Source organism: Petromyzon marinus, chromosome 17 (assembly GCF_048934315.1).
Source record: "Petromyzon marinus isolate PM22_M1 ecotype Great Lakes invasive population chromosome 17, UKy_Petmar_22M1.pri1.0, whole genome shotgun sequence".
Taxonomy (NCBI): Eukaryota; Metazoa; Chordata; class Hyperoartia; order Petromyzontiformes; family Petromyzontidae; genus Petromyzon; species Petromyzon marinus.
The window spans coordinates 19,332,365-19,355,716 of NC_133683.1; the positions used below are offsets into that span (position 1 = coordinate 19,332,365).

General features: G+C 46.8%; 1 protein-coding gene across 4 annotated transcripts in view; it reads right to left on the bottom strand.

Annotated features, from left to right (window-relative positions):
- Positions 1-23,352, bottom strand: part of LOC116943206 (tetratricopeptide repeat protein 7B-like) — a 126,421-nt gene that overhangs the window by 73,814 nt on the left and 29,255 nt on the right. For all 4 annotated transcript variants that reach the window (XM_032955873.2, XM_032955876.2, XM_032955874.2 and 1 more), the window contains 2 exons: positions 23,123-23,206; positions 10,196-10,300 (listed from right to left, as the gene is read on the bottom strand). In XM_032955873.2, the coding sequence (XP_032811764.1) occupies positions 10,196-10,300; positions 23,123-23,206 (189 nt within the window). The remainder of the gene's footprint in view (positions 1-10,195; positions 10,301-23,122; positions 23,207-23,352) is intronic.

Genomic DNA, 23,352 nt, shown 5'->3' on the forward strand with positions numbered 1-23,352 from the left:
TTCTGTCTCTCACTGTTCAAATAAACCTACCATTAAAATTATAAACTGCTCATTTCTTTGTCAGTGGGCAAACGTACAAAATCAGCAGAGGATCAAATACTTTTTTCTCTCACTGTATATTTTTTGCACGGCAAGTGAGCTGTGATGTTAAATCTGTCACGTGACCCTCGCATGTGGAAGCGTAACGCATTGTAGTGTAGCGGTTAGCGCGCTGTGTATGTGTCTGTGTGTGTGTCTGTGTGTGTGTGTCTGTGTGTGTGTCTGTGTGTGTGTGTCTGTGTGTGTCTGTGTGGAAGCATAACGCATTGTAGTGTAGTGGTTAGCGCACTGTGTATGTGTCTGTGTGTGTGTCTGTGTGGAAGCGTAACGCATTGTAGTGTAGTGGTTAGCGCGCTGCGCTACGAACCCGGCGACCCGAGTTCGATTCCCGCTCACGGCCACCACCGGTGACGATTATTTGAACAGGTCCTGGGCCTCCCCTAGGTCTACTCAGCCTCAAACGAGTAACTGTTGCCGTGTGAACATCGCCACTGGGGAGACAAAGGCGGCCCGGTGTGGTGAATCCAAGTCCCGGGCAAAGCCGGGTAGTACAGCTAGTTTATTATAAAGCGAAATGTAGCCATGCATTAGGCAATACCAGATCGAGTTCAAATTCATTCGGTTTGTCATTTTCTTCCGTGCAATTTCAACCATAAATTTGCCTGGGAGGTGAAGCCAGCGAGTGCCATTAGCGACGTGCACGTCTCTACCCCGTGTTGACCCTGTGACACCGCGACACCGCGACTGGGTGTGGGTTCGGCCCCGTTCTAATCCCTGGAACTTCGTGCACCATAAAGAGGCTCGGCAGCCCTGCCGCGGGAATCGATCGTCATCGGAAGGGCGGGGCAAAGTCGCTATGGGGACGCAGGCTCGATTGATCCAGCCTGGTGCAAGCAGCATCCTGGAACTTTAACCAGGCTGGAATCACGGACACATTAAGGCGAAAAATCACCACAACCAAGCCACCTATATGCTAAGAAACATTTTCGGACCCATGTCTCGAAGCTTTTGTCAGCCAGGAGAGACATCGATAGCCTGTGGCGGGATATGGGATCAGCTTGCCATGTCCATTAACCAGACAATTTTTGAAGAACAAAGAAAGGCATTATGTGGCTTTGCCTGGTCTTGAAGATACTGGACGGTACTTAATCAGGTTAGAACAACGCAAGGGAGGTGCAGCTACGTCTTCCACGGGTGTGGAATTAAACAAGAGCATAATTTTGATTGTGGTGAAGTGCGATCCATCCTTCACACATCACCAATCATTGCCCAATACACCTTTTTTTAAAAAGAGATACAAAGGGAATCCATCTGGAAACGTCAACATTTAATTGAATGGCTTTCCAAATTCAACACTGTAATAAACTCAATTTCTTTGTTTTTCATCCACAATCAGAATGAAGGGTGCAGAGTATAGGATTTCATACCGTCCCTATCTCACTACGCACCTGCTTTTTTAAGCTGCCACCACCACCACCACGACTGCTACCTTAACGACCATGCACCTCTGTAAAACATCGCGTTTCTGAGCAGAATGGACAGGTTTTGTCCAGCCTGCACACCGGCACACCCCCACCCCCCACACCGCCCGCGCTCCCTCTCAACCAAGTCGTCTGCACCGCGCTCACAGGCTGTAACACCCTGGCCCCCTGGTGCGCCGTGTCCCACTAATCAGCCACGAGTCCATCCAATTCCCTGCCACGTGGGAAGGTCAACGAGATATACCGGCGGTGCCTCGCAGCCGCTGACCCTCGCGATGAGACGCATAAATTGGCTTTCTTAGGGACACTCTTTTAACCCGTTTCTAAAGTGACGTGTCAGCGCGGGGCAGCGAGAGAGCCTTCCACGACGATGACCTCACTGAGCTGCATCCCTAGATAAGGAATGTGTAAAAGACGGACGGGAAGTCCGTTTTGAACGTGCAATGAATGGATGGGAAGTGCACGTTGGAACATGAAACGAAAGGTAGCACCATCCGTTTAAAATGCATAATGAACGGAAAGGAAAACTGTTTGAAATATTTAATTGACAGGAAGTATATGTCCACTATGCAATGGATAGGATGTCAATAAAAAAAATCAGGAAGTGTATTTTCAATGCACATAATTAACATAATGGATGACTGTTTCAAATATTTAATGAGCGGACAGGAAGTCCGTTTTGAATATTTAATGATAGACAGGAATCCGTTTCTTCATTAACCCAGCAGCCTGATTCAGCTGACGAGACTGCAAACCTTGAAACCGGTCAAGATGGCTTTCTTGCATGAAATTCTCATGGATAAATATTTTATTTTATGCAGAGAAATGTATTTCCTGTTTGTTCATTATGCATTCGTTAACCATGATCCTCCACCACAGCACAGGGTGTTTCACATACAATATATGTCTTGCATCCCTTGACAATACTGTACAGCGTTATAGACTTATTCCGATTAGTGTACGCTACATCCCTTTGACATTCCACTTCTGGATGAAGGCTTCACAACGCCACAGGGATAACTTGATCATACTTCACCACGCCGGTTGGTGAAGGCAAGGGAGTATAAATATGGGAGCATAATACTACAATAAAACTAAACTATTTTTAAGTTCACCAGGTAAGGCCCACTGAGCTATACAGCTCTTTTTCAGAAGCGACCTGGCCACAAATGAGAGCTTAATGAAGTTGCCTATTGTGTGGAAATTTATAGCAGTCAAATAATCTAAACGCATGTATGTGAATGTAGAGGGGAAAACCAGAGGACCCGGAGAAAAATCCGGAGAGAGACATGCAAACTCGAAATATAGTCGGCGTCAGGGTCGGGATCAAACCCACGACCTCCTGTATACCAGGCCACTGTGGCACCCCAAACGTACAGTACAACAATGTATTTTGATGCACTGCCTTCTGCTGCCCACAAAACAAGTCTATTACACCCATCCAAGCACTTTCCACCATCCAGGCTCAACGATACTTAGTGTAAGAGATCTGATGATCTCTGAGTGGATTCAGGGTGATTTTTGTCAGTCTCACGAGATTTCTGTTACAAGTAAAAAAAACTGGTGAGCAACCAACCACACGCGAGGGTATATAACGCAGCCCAATTCACGTGGGATTCCACAATACCGTTCTTCCAATCTTCGGTGAAAATATGGCCACGTCTATAACGACAGCACATGTCGCGCGTCATCATCGGTGGCCCATCGGGTACAGGGAGGACACGTCTTCCGCAGATGGTGGAATGATCGGTGTGTCCCGAGATGGCTGAACAGAACCGATCCAAGTTCCATATACGCTCGAGCGCAGACACGGCTGGTGGCTCCCGAGGGAAGGAGTCGGGGGGGGGCCCTGTTGATGTTGTGCCGCTGCTGTCGCCGCTCTTTGTTTTCCATCTCTACCGTTCATCTCATAAAAATCAGAGTCTGTATTTCTAAAGTAGGAATCCGACGAGCCCTAACGCTCTTTGTCACAGATGTTGCAGAAGGGGCAGTGTCGGAACGTTGCAATCGCAAACGATACAAAAACACGAAAGACAGTGGAAAGTATCAGAAACGTAAGCACATGACTAAAAATATGCAAGTAAAACTAAACTTTTTTTGCGGGTAAAGCCCACTGAGCCGTTTCTTTTTCAGAAGCTACCTGGCCACAAATGATAGCTCAACAAAGTGGCTCAACATGTAGAAATTTATATCAGTCAAATGTTCTAAATAATCTAAACGCATGATTCTGCTTCCTTGGCGAGGCGGATTTGCTCACTCATCATTGCTTTGCCAAACAACACAGCGCCACTGAGGACGGTTCCAGCACCTGGGCTTCCCAAGCATCACTTTTGATGTCACAATTCTTCAGCCTGGCCTTCATCAACAAACCACAATGCAGCAAAATCACTCAGGTGATACGCTTCGGCCGTTTTTTTCACAATTGTGAACCTGGCTCCCGAAGGCCATGATATGTATAGCAATGGAAGGGCAACCGTTGCCAGTAATGGTTGTCGTGCCATTTTTTTTTCAGCCGGAGGAATAAAATAAATAATATTTGTAGAAATGTGGACCAATATGACCCCTACTCCCTCTGGAGGGCAACGGGGATAGGCAACGTCCAATCAGATCAAAGAGGTCACATGACCACCAGAGGTTGTGTGCTCTGAAAACCAATCATTCGTCAATATGGCACACTTTTCAGCAGGCTGCTTTGATTGGCTGTACAGAATTCTGTCACTCGAAGCCAATGTCGTACTAAGCTGCCGTAGTTGCAGGTGATGATTGCCGGCATCATGTTCTCTAACCTCAGCATAGAAAGGTAACTGGCAAACTACTTTTTATACCGCCTCACGGGTGAACCTTTTGCACGTGATCTTTGCTTGATTCAACAAAACTGCCATCTCACGTTGCCACACAAGAGACGTGCTTCACCATCGGTCTCCGCTGGAGTGCTGGAGAGCGCGTGGGCAGGCAGGCACACAACTCCGTCATAACGATAGGGGGGGGGGGGGGGTGCAGGTTGAACCTGGGGGTTGGGGGGGGGCGGTGGGAGCAACCTGTTCCCAGAGAACGAGCAGGTGGTCTCGTTCCAGAGAGAGAGGGAGAAGGCCTCCTGGTCAAGAACGGGAGGCGTAACGGGCGGCGTCATAAATAATCGTACTTCTGCATCTCATGTCACCGAGTGTGATCTGGTGTCGACCCGGTCGGGCCAAAATAAATGCAACGCTTCCACAGCACAAGAGAGTAAAGTCCTATTTTATAAGCCCGTCACGGGCGCGACAGAGATAAACATCCTGCAACATGTTCTGCAATCAATCCAGCAGACTTACCGCGCCGTTATGGAGCGGAAATAAAGCACAGTGTGTGTGAAAAGGCGACTATTTGACATAAATGTTGCACAAATTAAACGAGAATCTATCCGTATGCGAAAACATTTAGTATACGTTTCCTATCAGGCAAGGAATGATTGCCCCCTGCCTCTCGCTCCAGCGATTGTCACCATTCTGGGTCATCCGTGGATTCATAAAATCGATTTCTTTTTGTCCTCGTGTCTCCCATGTCGTTAGTAGTGTTTTATTACTGTTTGTTCGGTCTCGTTTGTCCAGTCTCTTTACTTCATTAGCATGTAATTTGCATTCATCACAAACAACAGATTTATCAAACATGATTTTGACTGTTGCAAAACATTGTGAATGTAAATAATTGCTTTCAATCACTAAAGCAGAGTGTATCATTACTACAGGCCTCATACATTTAAAATGTATTTCTTAACCAAAATATCCTAAATGATCGCCTCTCATTCTAGCTCAAGGAATTGTCTTGGGTTTTTTTCTTTTCTTCAAGAGAACCCTGGATGGGATATTTAGCCAAATTTCTTTTTGATCATTTGTAAATGTGGGAGAAAAAAAGAGTTGCCCAGAAAAAAATATCCACACATCCACGAACACAACTCAAATTAATCAATCGAGATAAAACAGCAATTTTATTTAATTAACTGTTTTCTAAAGGTGCCGCTATATTGAAACAATGTGATTAAAGTTTTATGCTACAAATTACCCATGGAATCAATAAGTATGCAGCAAGTGCGGTAAGGGCCAGAAATCCACTGGAAAAAAAGAACATTTACTTCCAATTATAGAACGTCTAGAAAACAAACCGGCCCTGTTGGTGCAGTCGGGGCCATCCAAACTGGGAGCAGACACACGCGGTCTCTCCTCGCGGCCTGAAGACTGTAAGGACAAGTTCGCTCATTACCCGATACAAAAGTCATTGTCGCCTCTGAGAGAGTATGCTGCCGGATGAACGTCATTAAAGAACGGTGAACGTACTGGAAAAACCCCAAAAACCACAAAATGAGGAAAATAGAAAGCACAACACAGGAGGTGCCGAAGTCACATTTCAAACATTCTAGTTTTAGAACGGTCAACAAAATATCCGTCCCATAAAATTTTTTAATAAAAGAGGGAGAATGGTGGACATGGAAAACCCTATTATTGGTATTTTTATGGTCAAAATAAACAATAGTGCTTGGCAAACAGGCAGATGGTGCAAAAGCCGACCTTTGATATATCATACACACTGACATCACAACACCACCACTCCATACCTCACTGGGTGCGTTACGACATGGTGTATATATTAAACATTTCTTGTTTTCTGGGATTCTTGAATAACGACGGGTTCAATCTGGTTGGGTCTATTTTATTTTGCATTACCAGATGAGAACTCAATGGACCAAGATGAGTCTCACTTGCAAAAATTACCCTGGGTCTCACACCTGCCAAACTGTATAGGCTCACAGTTGCCAAACTGTGTGGCTTGGTGTTAAGGATTAAGCCTTAAAGGCAACATGAAGATAAGATACGTGCATGCCTCTTTACGCAGTGATAGGATAAAAACATGGAACTCTGTTCACAATCAGTCGCAAAGTAAAACCAGTTGCTAAATCCTCTTATAGCCACGTTGCATGTATATTTTAAGCAATGACAGTAAAACATTAAGAGGGACTCCACTGACCGTAAAGTGGCTCTTATTCTTTGACAAATAAAATGTGGCTGCAACACATGCAGTAAATTAGCACACTTTCCACTATAACCAATTTGTTAATTATTTACAACCGTTATGCAAGTGTACATTATAAAACATGAGCGTTTTTTATTGCTTTTTATTTTCCATCAACCGGACCGCACGACGGTCATGCTTGCCATGCAAATACAACGCACGTCCACTCATCTCAAAGGTAAGAGGCAAAGTTGCAGCCTTGCAGTGGCTTGCTCAAGATCCTGCTGGTGAAAGTTCCTTCACTAGAGAAAGCTCAAGGCAGCCCCTCTCGCAAGGGTAATGCTGCCCAACTCTTCCAACGATGACCAGACAGACACCTTGCAAGTGGTGGGCGTAACCACACTTTACCCCACCACGCGCGATCTGCCGATCGACTGTCTGTGGTCTTCCCATTTATACTGCTGGGTGGGCAGAGGCCGAGGGAGAGATTTAAGAAACCTATCCATTGTTTTCGCTGCCACGCCAGGAGTTCACATTGAACCGGCGACCTCTGTGGATCGCTGGTCCAGTGTGCAAACCATGAGAGAGAGAAAAGGCTCCCGACTCACCATGAAGGAGCGTTACCCTGTATCCATTTACAACGACCACGTGTGCCCACTAACACGCGCAAGGCATGATAACCAAAATGCATTTTTAATTCAAGGGAATCTTCAAATGAGGACATCTATGCCAGTAGACGCCACGGAAAATTACGTAGCATGGTCAGCGGGCATCACAGAATCACTTGCGTAACATTGGCATTCTAGTGCTGGACATGACTGTAGGTTAATATATTTTTTTAATGAGGTCCAAAATGTAACACGATTTGCATATTCCCTGAAGAACGTGACCTTTATGAAACATTTCGCACTCTGGAGTGCTGTTGAAGCTGTAAACTCCAGCTCTGCTGACACAAACGCTCCCTCGTTTGCAAGTTGTGCAATATTCCTTAAGGACCACGTACTCGTTCTCTGTAACGTCGATGTTTTTTGTCTTGTTTTTGTTGCGCCTGTGTTCTCGGCATCACAGATCTACCTTGTAAAATAGCTGGGCGACTGGCTAAACGGGACCATTCATGCAACAAATCAAATTAACTCAAACTCAAAAGGATTTGACTGAACCATTCTTGCAATGGCATAAACCATGGCCACAATGAGTATGGCACAATTAACACGGAACCTATTGCTCGATATGTCAGTGGCCTCCAAATGGACACTGTGGAGAAGTGGCCGTGCAATGCTGTTGGATTCATTCAGATGGTTTTCGTTTTTTGCCCTCCCAATTTTTTTGTTATCTGGCCGGGTGGCTCAGCAGGAGAGCAAGCGGCCCGCAATCGGAAGGATGCGAGTTCAAATCCTGGTCCGAGGTTGACAGTGGTTGTTCGTTATAGGAATTTCCACCACCAGCTCAGCGCTGTTAACTGGGTGTAAGCACCACATCAATGGTCATTTGAGCACGAAATAACTGTGACTTTTTTGACTATTTTATTCAAATTTGCCATTGGTGTCAAGTCATGTGACAAAGAAGTATCCATTCATCAAGTCAAGATGATTTGTTCAACGAGATGAGAACCCAAGAGACCAGCAGCATCATTTTCAAGAGTGACATACAGTGAGGGAAAAAAGTATTTGATCCCCTGCTGATTTTGTACGTTTGCCCACTGACAAAGAAATGATCAGTCTATAATTTTAATGGTAGGTTTATTTGAACAGTGAGAGACAGAATAACAACAACAAAAATCCAGAAAAACGCATGTCAAAAATGTTATAAATTGATTTGCATTTTTATGAGGGAAATAAGTATTTGACCTCCTCTCAATCAGAAAGATTTCTGGCTCCCAGGTGTCTTTTATACAGGTAACGAGCTTAGATTAGGAGCACACTCTTAAAGGGAGTGCTCCTAATCTCAGCTTGTTACCTGTATAAAAGACACCTGTCCACAGAAGCAATCAATCAATCAGATTCCAAAGAGTTCTCCAAGGATGTCAGGGACAAGATTGTAGACCTACACAAGGCTGGAATGGGTTACAAGACCATTGCCAAGCAGCTTGGTGAGAAGGTGACAACAGTTGGTGCGATTATTCGCAAATGGAAGAAACACAAAAGAACTGTCAATCTCCCTCGGCCTGGGGCTCCATGCAAGATCTCACCTCGTGGAGTTGCAATGATCATGAGAACGATGAGGAATCAGCCCAGAACTACACGGGAGGATCTTGTCAATGATCTCAAGGCAGCTGGGACCATAGTCACCAAGAAAACAATTGGTAACACACTACGCCGTGAAGGACTGAAATCCTGCAGCGCCCGCAAGGTCCCCCTGCTCAAGAAAGCACATATACATACCCGTCTGAAGTTTGCCAATGAACATCTGAATGGTTCAGAGGACAACTGGGTGAAAGTGTTGTGGTCAGATGAGACCAAAATAGAGCTCTTTGGCATCAACTCAACTCGCCGTGTTTGGAGGAGGAATGCTGCCTATGACCCCAAGAACACCATCCCCACCGTCAAACATGGAGGTGGAAACATTATGCTTTGGGGGTGATTTTCTGCTAAGGGGACAGGACAATTTCACCACATCAAAGGGACGATGGACGGGGCCATGTACCGTCAAATCTTGGGTGAGAACCTCCTTCCCTCTGCCAGGGCATTGAAAATGGGTCGTGGATGGGTATTCCAGCATGACAATGACCCAAAACACACGGCCAAGGCAACAAAGGAGTGGCACAAGAAGAAGCACATTAAGGTCCTGGAGTGGCCTAGCCAGTCTCCAGACCTTAATCCCATAGAAAATCTGTGGAGGGAGATGAAGGTTCGAGTTGCCAAACGTCAGCCTCGAAACCTTAATGACTTGGAGAAGATCTGCAAAGAGGAGTGGGACAAATCCCTCCTGAGATGTGTGCAAACCTGGTGGCCAACTACAAGAAACGTCTGACCTCTGTGATTGCCAACAAGGGTTTTGCCACCAAGTACTAAGTCATGTTTTGCAGAGGGGTCAAATACTTATTTCCCTCATTAAAATGCAAATCAATTTATAACATTTTTGAAATGCGTTTTTCTGGATTTTTGTTGTTATTCTGTCTCTCACTGTTCAAATAAACCTACCATTAAAATTATAGACTGATCATTTCTTTGTCAGTGGGCAAACGTACAAAATCAGCAGGGGATCAAATACTTTTTTCCCTCACTGTAACCTCTGGTTAGTGAGCAACCGACAGAATGATGTATCACAGAACTACATCTGAGATCCTTTCAAGTGATCTCTTATGCACACACCAGGGGCACTTCACTCTCCCACTTGTCCCGATATCGATGTTTTGTTTCACAGCTGTCAAACAAACATTTTTTTTATTCGGCCCCTGAATTTTTCTCCCAAAATCAAGCGACGGAACTAATTCAAACATTGCTTTCGTGTGCAGTGACTGCTGACCGGGCTGAGGCCATCAACTCACAGACTACACTTGAGAACCCAATTTAATCATGGGCAGCTGCCCATGATTAAAACCCAGGATTCTCAGCGACGCCGGCGCAGTGTCCGTGAACCCCGAGCCCCACCTGGTCGCCGCACTCATGAATCCCTCGCGGCGTGGCTCCACGTAAATGACGCAGGAAGATTGGGGGGGGGGGGCGCGGACACCTGCACACGAGCGGACTTACCCAGTGCAGAGGGCCCATGCACAGCTTTGCAGCCATCAGCGGGATGCTGGGCTCCTCCGGCGACAGCTTCATGCATTCCTTGAGCACCTTCACCGCCCGGGCAGACTGAAACACGCAGAACACGCACAGGGTCACCTGCCCGCCGTCTCGCACCCCCCCTCCTCCACCGCCCACCCATGCCATACACACACAGCTTTGGGGGGCACTGCAGTACACAGCTGTGTTGGGGAATCATTAGGTCACAGCAGCTACAACAAATTCCGTATTGTGCAAGTTGTAAGACCACTTTTCCCCGTGTAGTCTACAGCAGATGGAAGCATCTCGTAAGCAAATGGGTGGCACGTTATGTGGTAGGTGCTTGCTAACAGCACTTGCCCCAATAAGGCTATACGGGGGGATCTTTGTCTTTGGTTTGTTTGTTTGTGTGTGTGTGACCAGATTTGAAAAACTTTTATTGATACCGAGCACAATTTTGGGATGCGTCTTACTTTCCGGAGTGTCTTACAATCTGGAGAATATGGTATTGTCACACAGCTGACTTCTCCCATCTACACACATATATACGCTGAGAGGCTCCGTGGTAGGGCAGCAGACAGCAGTGCAATAACATCGATCTTTGTACCATGTATGTATGTACGTTGGCCTTGTTTCGCACCGTACGTAGCCAACCATGCTAATCTAAGATCCTCAATTGCATCAACCGTCAGATTGATCAGCATGGTGAAGCGTGGCGAAATAAACTCCAAAAACTTCACGGTATGGGTAGGCCCTCATCCAGCAGTGGAATGACAAAAATGGCTGTAAGTGTACACATGTATAAAATGCAACAGGAGGGTAGCATGGGGAGGTTGCTGCAGTAATAATATAATAATAATGTCCATGTCTTAGGCACCTTTCACAATGTCTGAAGACATGAACCCTTGAAAATTAACATGCGAATAACAAACACAGATATGCATACATCATCAAACTTGTGAATCGACATTAATTGATGCCTCGATGCATTGTTCCAACAGTGAACAATTGCAAGTCTTCTTTGAGCCTTTCGGTAAAGTCACGTAGATAGGTTCAAGAAAAAATGAAGAATATGAATTCCTGCAGTTACGAAAGCTTTAAGTCAAGATTTAATTGCAAGTCTCTTCCCAGCTTCCAAGTCACGCACACAAACAGGTCGCCTATTATCGTAATTACAACACTAAAACTTCCCCGTATTATCTTACAACTGTAGAAAAACTTGCTTGATGACGATACGATGAGTTACCAAACAATTTGAAATAAAAATTCAACTCGTTTCTACTACTTTTCTTCTTCTTCTTGTTTACTTCATTCTTAAAATTGCCCTTTGCTAAACTCTCAACATTAGCTCAGTAACTCCTCGAACTGCGCCCACAGGGATGAAACTTGGGCTGTGCAAACAGACCACTGTTATTGCCCCTGCAGTGACCCTCAGGCATTTTCCCTACATCCGAAAGTCCTAATTGAGAGATTCGGATACCACGGGCTACACAAATGCACATGTCCATCCTACAGAGCCTGCGGCAGTGAGGATATGAGCACTGCTAAAAGCCAGCACAACCTCCCCAACAAACTGTTGTAACTGCCAGGAAAAAGAAAACAAAATAAACAAAAAAAAAATCGCCTCCCAGACACAAATTACTCCCACACAAGAATTTTACTCGCTCTTTGAACATGATGTAATGCACATGCTGATGGCATTATTTAAACGCTTGTAACACTTAACCATGCCCAGGTGAACAGCTCCATGCCAGACATGCGGGAATTGTTTATATCCCCCCCCCCACCTACCACCTAGTCGACCATCAGATTCTTTCACTGCTGGGAAGTTATGGAACAATAAAAGTCCACCGGGTCTGAAATGCTGTCATAAATCAAAAGCCGGACTCTGGTGGCTGTGCGCCCTTCTGCTAATAGCCTGCCTGAGACTAATGTTTGCCATGATGCGAACTCTGTCATAGACACCAAGTGAACCCTTCAGTGCTCAGGCAATTGGAAGTGAAAGTCAAAGAGATTAGAGACCTCTTGACCATCTTTGGAAGGATGGCTTGTTTTTCAGTAGTGGAAATGCGCAAGTTCACATGCCCCATTTCATAATCTAAATATCTGTTTAATTTCAACCCTTTGTCAACGTGCTGTTGGATGAAGGTCATCTAGTCATGTCGGGCACGGGGTAGTTGTTTGACCATACTTAACTATGCAGGTCAATGTGCGATGGTGAAGAGGGGGCGGGATTAGGTGGGGATGGACTGGTTCCGATATCACTCGTCACTAATATTATCCCTTTCCCATTCCGATGACGTACGTGTACGTCATTGGATTCAGCAGTGAACGGAAATAAAAACGAAAATAAAATAACTATATCGGTATGTCTTGAGGTCAGAAGATGTACCAAGGCTCCCACAAGGCCATGCAGGAGGGCGTGCGGCACAGTTTGGCGTCAGCTATCATCCGAGTACGGTCGTGTCGCTACAGTTCTCTGTGGTGAGTGTGATGTCTTTAAAACGACGGCGGAATGCCTCTCTAAATAAAATTAATGATAACCGCTTGCGCGTTCCAAAATTCAGCGGTGAACAGGACACCCACCCTGCAAATTGCAGATGTCTCGGAATGGGAAAAGGTTGACAGTGTCCGGGAATCAAACTTTAGAAGCTGGGTTTGTAGTGTGGGAGAGGTTAGGGGGGGTGTTGCACTCACCACTGCACCACCGCTCCTACCTAATGTGTGTATGCATACAGATGTATACTTTAAAACTGGAATGTAGAGGCTTGTAATAGTTATTCTATTAACACTGATCATTGATACTCTTTGGATCTTTCGGTAAAGTCACGTAGATAGAATGTTTTTCTATCTACGTGACTTTACCGAAAGAACCAAAGAGTATGAATTCCTGCAGTCACGAAAGCTTCAAATCAAGACTGACCATTGACTTAAGGATACCTGCATAGAAATCTGTGTGTAAGAATGATCACTTTCAATTTCTAAAACATGCATTCAATTATCCTCTCGAGGATATTGGTTGGATATAGACACAGAAAAGACGAGACGATGCCAATTAGATGCCACGAGAGAACAGAACCAGCGAGACAAAGCCTAGACAAACAGTGCCGACACGACCAGTACCGGTGCAACGTAGACTCGAGACGATGAAGCAACATAAATGATACCAATAAAAAACACACAGATTCTTGAATCAGATTGTGACCCCGAAATCGTGATAATTCATTGAATCCCAGGAGAGGGTGAATCATCACATGCCTACTAAAAATAAAACGACTCAGAATCTATATATATCCATTTCACGAGAAATATATTTTTTAATATATATAACAAGGCATTGGCTCACTGACAGTGCAGCTTGATTGGAAAAAAAAAACCGGCCTGGTAGAAATATATGATTACAAAAATGAAAATGTATTCTTATTATATAATTATGATGATAGTCGGAGTACTGCACTCCGAATCCAGCGATACGTTCGATTCTCGGCTATGGCTAACATCAGTGGCGAGTGATATATGAAGCAGTCCGAGGCCCCTTCCTTCATCAATCCGCACTGACCAGTGTGGTGAAGTACAGTCGAACGACCTCCATCGCCAACATGGGATGTAGGTGAACTTTGTCCAGCAGCGGACAAAAGGTTGTGAATTGTTCACAGCTACTCAATAGGGATCACACACACACAGAGCACTAATCATCTCCCCCTGCTGGCTGACAAATGCCCGTTTTTAGACCAGGTGCGAGGTAACCTTGCGTTCACAAGGACATATGCCACTGGGGGGGGGGGGGGGTGTTCTTTAAAATGTATTGAGACAACGTGTAATGTAAAGCCCTCCGATACGCCCTGGCGTGAATGGTGCTCGATCGAATAACAAACCATTATCACTTATCATTATTAAACTGCACAATGCAAGGCACAGTTCTGTATATACGTCACAGGCTGGTGATGCCTCTCTGCAGTCGGGTCAGGGATTGTCCGCAGCAGCTCCACTGCACAGGGCTCCACCAGAGCGAGGGCTCGCACGCGGCACGCTTGCACGCGCCTACTTCTCGCGAGACAAAGCGCTCGAAGCGTAGAGATACGCTGCGCAAATCCCCTCCCCCTCCAGAATTCGAGCACGTGAGCTCGCACAGCAACAATGCGGCGCTTCGAGTTCAACTCCAGCAGCTGCCTGCAGCAATGTCAAGCGCCGCGCAATGACCAGCTTGCAGCTACGCATAAAGAGAATGCGAGGAAGGACATGTGGCTTCGCAGCCTGCACTGGGTCAGCGTGCGAGCGCACAGCACACACCCGCGGCGATGCATAACGCAACACGTGGCTGCTGCGGTTTGCATAATGCGTGACCGTGCGATTAAAGGCAGGCTCGTAACGATGCAGCGGTTAAATAGATTTCTGCACTCCTCATATGTGCATCGATTCTTGTCCATTTGTGAATGTATTATTTACCTTTCATTCAAATTACATGGAAATCAATTAGCGAACATACGCAGGTGAAAGACATTTCTGACTGCGAATCAACATAAGTGGGCTTCGGCCGGACACGCCACTCAGAACAGCTGCCGAGCAACAGCCAAAGAAGGGAAAGCACCCAAGAGGGCGTTCACCACAAACATGGTGATGAGATTGCTCCAACTCTGCGATGGGCATGCCTCTTGGGCGTGTTCTCTCCTTTGGCCACCATTCCATCAGCAGCCTCATCCATCCATAGTCCACTCCGATCAGTGACGTCCTGCTCAAGCCCACCTATTTTTATATTGAGTCAATACGATGTCTCTACACATGTCCTCTGATCCACGCGTTTGTCTTTCTCTCGGCGTAAGCATGCAACCTCTCACACTGCTTCTTTGTGGACTTTTCAGCTTTTTTTTCCATTTCGTCTGTCAGTGACTCAAATTACATTCACGTTATTTACTTGTGCAATGCATAATGTGGCGTGACAACAATCCACACTTGACAGAAGTAATAATAGGAATGACAACAATAACAACAGAACCAAAGACACCAACGCACGCTCAGGAGCAGCACGAGTAATGGATCGTAGACACAAAGCCGCTCTCATTAACGGGAACCCGCGGCAAGGCTCCTGGCCTACGTCACAAGCGTCGGCGAAAGCAGCAGTGAGTCACCGCCCTTACGACAATGAAGCGATTGGCAACCTTGCGAGCTGCCATGTCACACAGGTGGGACAGGGGACAACAGCGAGCTGCCATGTCACACAGGTGGGACAGGGGACAACAGCGAGCTGCCATGTCACACAGGTGGGACAGGGGACAACAGCGAGCTGCCATGTCACACAGGTAGGCCAGGGGACAACAGCGAGCTGCCATGTCACACAGGTGGGCCAGGGGACAACAGCGAGCCACCACGTCACACAGGTGGGCCAGGGGACGACAGCGAGCTGCCATGTCACACAGGTAGGCCAGGGGACAACAGCGAGCTGCCATGTCACACAGGTGGGCCAGGGGACAACAGCGAGCCACCACGTCACACAGGTAGAACAGGAGACAACAGCGAGCTGCCATGTCACACAGGTGGGCCAGGGGACAACAGCGAGCTGCCATGTCACACAGGTGGGCCAGGGGACAACAGCGAGCCACCACGTCACACAGGTGGGCCAGGGGACAACAGCGAGCTGCCACGTCACACAGGTAGGCCAGGGGACAACAGCGAGCTGCCATGTCACACAGGTGGGACAGGGGACAACAGCGAGCTGCCATGTCACACAGGTGGGACAGGGGACAACAGCGAGCTGCCATGTCACACAGGTGGGCCAGGGGGCAACAGCGAGCTGCCATGTCACACAGGTGGGACAGGGGACAACAGCGAGCTGCCATGTCACACAGGTGGGACAGGGGACAACAGCGAGCCACCACGTCACACAGGTGGGCCAGGGGACAACAGCGAGCAGTGCTTAAAGTGCAGCTCACGTGTAATACGGCCACTGAGCAGGCTGGCGTGCAAAGACCACTCACAGCACAATCCCTTAATGTATTGCCAGACTGCCCAAGGATCCTTCAAAGCGCCTGCCAATACAATGCGGATTATCGTACAACTTTCCTGCACCGCCCCAACCCCCCACCACCTGTACCAGCCTCTCTTGCGCCCACACCCTCACACACACCACCGTATGCCATTAAGCAGCTTACATTTTTCGAGCAGCCATTAAACCCCGAGATTAATTAAATTCCAGAAGGTAATCATTTTCAGAGACTTTATGACAATACGTGTAACTTTCAAGTGGGGGGAGGGGAGGGGCGGGGTTGGTGGGTGGGGGGACTGAAAATTACGCAACAGCTTGCTCGCACGAAAGCCCTGCACCTGCATGCAGACCGATCGAAGGCAAAGCGTAAGCCAAAGTTTTGGTCACTAGATAATTCATTCCCTCGTAAAAAAATTACATGAATTCCTCCTACGAAAGTTATTCACATTGATAGCAGATTGTTAATGTGGCGCGGGGGGGGGGGGAAGAGCGCTGTTGGTGTAGAACCACTCATTTAATTGCCGCCAGAGGGCCTGTTTAGATGTCGTCGTTTTGTTATTTACTTAATGGCAGGGGTGGTAAGGTGGGGTCCTGTGCACAAAGTGGCGAAAGCGACTAACCGAGTTCGATTACTGGCCACGACTAACATCAGCGAAGAATGATATTCTAAACCAGTCCTGGCAACCACCCGCACTGATTCGCGTTGTGCACTATAGTCAAAACGCCACAACAAAAACAATATGGCAAGGTGAGGCCTTCATCGAGCGGTGGTTTGATCAAGGGCTATAAACTGTTCTTGTAATTAATTAAAACTTAATAACAATATCAGTTCATCTGTTTACAAAGTAAATGTTCACAAACCCTGTTTGTGATGTTCGACCATTGCCTTTTTTAGAATTTTTTTTTTTCATGGGGTAGGCAACCAGAGTCCCCAGAGAGCCAAAGTAATATTCCCACTCTACAAATATATCAAAAACATGCTTGCTTATGCTAACCTAGTAACACTAGAGGCAGGCATCTCACTTACACAACGATCTCAGTCTTGAAATGCATCTGCAGTTGGATGCTATATAAATGTAAATTGTACTGTATCTTGACATGTATGTACATTTAACTTATTTTGCACTGTACGCAGCCAACCATGCTAATCGGAGGAGTGGGGTAAGGAAAACAAACAAAACACAAACATCAGTTCTGATTCACCAACCCCGACAAGATCCACCAACCCCGACTGCAAAGTCCCTGGCTCAGACCAAGCCACTTTATCTACGCTGATGTTGGCAATTCTATAAAAGTCAAAGGTGCGGCCCTGCAATTCCTTGTTCATGCCAGTGCTGGCAGAAGGGCCCCCACTAGTGGCTGTGTGGCACTCTACCACGTTGGCCAGAGAACTTGGAAGGGGTGGGAGTACCCACAATTCAGTCCATCGCACGTGACCCGCTGGTCTACTGACTGCAGCCTACCCATTTATACTGCTGGGTGGACAGAAACATTCCCATTGTCTCAACTGGAGGGCCGAATATGGAATCTAACCGGTGACCTCTGGATTGCATGTCCAGTGTGCGAACCATTAAGCCACAGCAGCTCCTATTTATTCTACAGACAGTGAATAATGCATTTTGGGGCTCATTTATCATGCACTGTGATCAACAGCAGGACGAGAATTTTAATGAATCAATGCTTCTCGTTTCGTCATTACTGTTATTAATATTATCATCGACGTCATCATCGTAAATAAATGACAAGACCTTACACGGCCAGCACATTTCTCTTCCCGTGACTCATGCCGTGCACTAAATCGACAGTTGCATAACATGTGCACAGTTTAGCCGAGCGTTCCTCACACAGCGAGGACGCCCAAGTATGGAGGGTGAATCTTTTTGTGGTTTAAACTTTTTTTGTTAAACACGTTGGCAAATAAACCTCCGTGACCACGCTTAGTTCTATCTATAGCACCGTCTCGTTATTGGTGAGCGCACTTTAATTTAAGAATTAACATTAGCTGTCTGCGAAACAGCTACTCAACAGCTTTTATTTAACCGGTTCGTGTCCTGCGTTTAGCCCATTGTACTTTTCTGGAATGTTCCGCCTTCAGAATGCAGTTCCTATTTTTCATTCAGCACCATTTACGTTCCGCGCATTTACGTGGGCTAATTAAAATACAGCTTCGGAGTGAGTGCACGAGCTTACCGGGCGCTTACGGAAAGGGCATGGCAAGGGATTGGCAACAAAAAGTTACCACCCATGCAGAGCGGAATTTTTTGCTCAACCTTCAAGCTGACCGAAATATAAAAAAATGAATTATTAACCAAAATAAAATCTTCATGATTCAATGGCAAAGCGTTTTATGAATGTCAACTGCTACCATTCATGAAACGAGGTCGGTTTGAAAGTAAACGATCGAAGCCACAAGTCGAGCTTAGACACGAATCTGGCGACCAAAGAGGCGGTGTGAACTAATCAAAATGCGCGTGACCCAACGGAGCCGTCAAACTAAAAGCCTCCACTCCAATCTCCGCTTGCAATTATGGCGCATCATTTAATCTCGAACGTCCTGCGGTTGCTTTATTTATTCGTCTATTTAAATACACGCAAACGGAAGGGCGGAGCGGAAATGTCGTTTCATTGCACTTGCTGCGACTCGGTTGGTACATGCGTCTCCAAAAGGCCAGGCATGAGAACACCACGGAGCCGCTAATCCTACAGCGGCATGCGCTGACCATGTGCTGACGCTAATGCGCGGTGGCAAGAGGGCCCGGGGAACTCTTAAGGCAGCGACAGTATGCTCCGTCACAGCCTCCCTGCGGTGGCCGTGGCGGTGGGGGGCAGTGGATGGTTTATGCGGCTGTTCGGTGAATTTGTCCTGCACTGAGAATGTAGGGAATTCTCTACACTGAAAGGGCGGGTTTATCAAATGCCCTTAAACACGTGATGTTTCTGTATGACAAAAAAACATTTCCAAATGGGTACAAATGCTTACGCTTTGCACCATTATTAATGGCAATAGGTACACACGTGCTATATGCAGGTTTAAAATTACTCGCTGCAAAAATAGAACCACATGGAATTCAATGTTGCTGTTGCAAATCAAACAAGTACTTCCCACGACACACATCCCAGGACACGACGCTTACAAGTAGACACAAAACAGCAGCCAAATTGAGGGTGGTAACGCAAATGAGAGGCTTGGGGTACAAGGGAGTGTGAACGGCGAGAGACTCAGGGTGAAAATTGGGTGGAATTGTGAAGGCTGGTGTTACAGGGAGAGCCGGGGCGGAAGATGCGGCTTTCAGATGGCGGGTGGGGGGGGCATCACAGCGAGAGGGAGGGCGTGGGAGACGCATCAGCTGCCGCCAGAGCAGGGAGAGTTACTGCAGTGCAGCTGTGGCCTCACCGGACTGGTCACATGGTGCGCTCGGAGAGCGGAAAATTTGGCCAATGGGAGAGGCATGGGTACAGCGCCAATCAGCCCCGCACAGGCGAGACGCCGCGCATAATTGCCTCTCCGGATGTGTGCGCACGCGCGCGCTGGCGCACTGGCAGGCAGGCGGGTGGGCAGGCAGGCGGGCGGGTGGGCAGGCAGGCGGGCGGGTGGGCGGGTGGGCAGGCGGGCGGGCGTGTGGGTGGGTGAGCAAGCACGCGCGTGCACACGCGCACCTTTTTTGTAAGACAAGGTGCAAGTGCATTGGGTTAAACGGCACCGTGAATGCACAAGGCACTTCCGACAGAAATAAAAACACAGCCGCATGTCTCATCCCCACATTCAGAGCTAGGCATGCATTTGGCAGTTAAATCATTCATCCGCATTTGCGCTGGGGAAGGACGTAGAAAGAAATAGGAAAAAACTTTGATAGACTTAAATGTTGACATTTGCTCGAAAACAGCCTGCGGTCGATGAATTGTACTTCGTAACACTTTAACTGACATGTCTATGCTGCCAACAGCGTGGGATTGTTGTTGCAAAGATGCGGGCGTGCATATTTTCACTGGAGAAGCACGTCAATAACTCGGATGTTGCACGAGCCCACCGCAGTCTTTAACGCAAAGAAATTCTTACGTAACACTTGAGCACTCAAGAGTCCGCATTATCATGCTAAACATTTTCACCCAGGCCTATGTTGCGTAAGGATACCTCACCGCCGCCGGCAGCCTCACGTGGTCCGACGATAGCGATGTGTGATGATGCACTTCGATGTGCGGTGCAATAACGTACGCTGGTGTAACGATGGTGGTGATGAAAAGGAAACGTTAATTTACCCTTAATACACAGTGTGGAGTGCCATCTCTCACACAAACCTCGTCGACGCCACAAAATCGATACCACACATCGAACAAAGACGGTCACTGCATCGCGCGCTTTCAGATGCGCTTCTGCAGCCGTCTGGAACGCTCTTCCTTCCAAGCCACTGGACCTGTCACTTTTAAATCTACATTGCAAACACAATTCTTTAGAACCGCTTTATTGTCTTTTAGTTTGTTGTCCTTCCCCGCACCTCCGTTCAACATACATATATAGGTATCATCAGCAGCACCGCGCTGAAGTCCAATGGCGAACATCGTGATGTCGCAATAACCGGGGACTACCACGAGATTATGGGCATCTAAGTCTCTTCCTGCTCCAACAAAGGCCTACAACGAGAAGCCCCACTCCATCGGCTGAAATCCAGGAAACCTGTCTGGATGCGTGCCTCTGGTCCTGCAGCCAAAAATAACGACATCGGCACTCGCTGGACGAAATTGTGGAAATGGTCACCAATACGAACCTCATTCCGGACCCGACTGTGGAAAGAACCGGGCTCCTCTCTCTTTGCGAAACCACGCTGGGGGACGCAACGTGGAAGATGCGTGTACAACTTCCACAAATGGAAGATCAAAGAATCGCTGAACTGCGACTGCGGTGGAGTCTAACCCATAAAACGCATCATCGACGGATGCGCCATCCATGCAACATCCTGGCGGAGTTGCTGCAATCCATAGAGTCCACTGCCTCCGTGTATTGGTAGAAAAAAACTTAGCATTTAACTCCGACATGTTTCAAAAACTGTTGGTTTCCACTGCGGCAACACGAGAGAAGGAGAATACACCAAGAAAGCGCCAGGCTATATGAACCTTATGGCGGGACCCCTGGGGTCCCATAAGCCCCCGGCTCTCGCATAAACATGACATTATAATGTAAGCAAAAACTTTGCTCTTTTTCATCAATGGGTTTGAAGGATGGTGGTAAGTGTTGTCTTGTTAGACTATGCCTTTAAAACTGAAAACTACTTACCTGCAGTACCTCTATTTAAATACACTATCGAAAAAATAGTTGACACCCCTCTATCAATCAACGTGTTTCTCAGTGTGGATTTGTGCACACACTTTGTAAACAGTACATAAAATAGCACGCGTTTTCAATGCGCTGTTCATATTGTAACAAGCATTTATACCAATTTTTCTCTACAGAGTAGTGGGTCGCCGCTCCTCTTATCCACATTATACATATCGTTATGAGAAAGGACTTAAGTCGTGTAGGCAGTTTGAACAGCTTTGGATAAGACTTGTTATGATCCTGCCCATACCCGAGCATGGAGTGCATTCGCTTGTTCAGCTCTTCTGCGCATTCGTCCTCGCTGTGCTTGGACGACACGACAACAGAATGATCCGTGCCAGGTGGGTCGCGGCGTTTATGTGCGCGGTGGGACGGAGTTGGCAAAAATAAATTAATTACGATTTTGACTTCCGTTTATTCGGGATCCCGTCGTCCCGCCATAAAGTTCATTTGGTGGCAGCAGCGGCGGGGAGTGCAGACAACAACATCATCTTCGCACCGCACTTCAACGCTCTCACGTCTACGCTGGCCATCTTCACCAATCTGCACTGGTCACTGTGGTGTAACATGGTCAAATAACCCCCACGACCCGCATAGCATGGGGGAGGCCCTCTTACAGACATGGATTGAGAAAAATATTAATATTTAGCAAGTAAAAACTACCATTTTTGAATGTGATGTGAATGGAGAAAACAACTCCATTCACTTTACTCCATTTACAAGATAACTACCTATTAACACCACGGGATAGAGAAACTTTTCATCATCAGCTGCTAATGATTAGAACTCCTTACCTCTCAGTAACAGCTGCGCCGATGCACTGCCAAATTTTTAATTATGCCTGAAGACATCTGTTCAATAGGGATTTTATCACATTTAATTAATCAGCAAAGAGGTGTATTTGGAAATGTTATCTTCCATTTATCTTGTTTTAGAGTTACTACATATTGCAGTGAGACTGTTAAGTACTTTATAAATGTAGTGGTGCTGTTGTCTACCCACATTCATGTCAGATAAAACAAAACGAAAGATACGGAAAAAAACCCAAATCTGGACAGAGTTCCTCACTAGGTTGAGGCAGGGGTTCAACATGAAATATAAATTATCTATTGAGTTAGGTATTTTGGTCATCGAAGATACAGCAGTCATCACTCAGCAAGATGGACATGGACAAAGTTACGTACGTGAATGAGTAAGTGAATGAGTAAGTGAATGACTGATCGGGAGGATGACAACGTGAGTGAATGACTGACTGGGAGGATGACAATGTGAGTAAGTGAATGACTGACCGGGAGGTTGACAACGTGAGTAAGTGAATAAGTGACTGGGAGGATGACAATGTGAGTAAGTGAATGACTGACCGGGAGGTTGACAACGTGAGTAAGTGAATGAGTGAATGGGAGGATGACGTGAGTAAGTGAATGAGTGAATGGGAGGATGACAATGTAAGTGAATGAGTGAATGGGAGGATGACAACATAAGTGAATGAGTGATCGGGAGGATGACGTGAATGAGTGAATGAGTGAATGGGAGGATGACAACGTGAATAAGTGAATGACTGATCGGGAGGATGACAACGTGAGTAAGTGAATGAGTGATCGGGAGGATGACGTGTGCTCACCTTGCCAGCAGCAGCCAGTGACAGAGCGAACTGGTACCACAGGTGGAACTCCTCGAAGGCAAACTTCATGGCTCGCTCCAGGCACTGCGAGCGACACGAAACCAGCGCCGTGACGCATCTCACGTGACGCATCTCACGCTCTACATTCATACATAATCGCCTTCAGCCCTCTCTCAATCCACTGCTGGATGAAGGCCTCCCCCATGCCATGTCAGGTCATGGGCATCTAA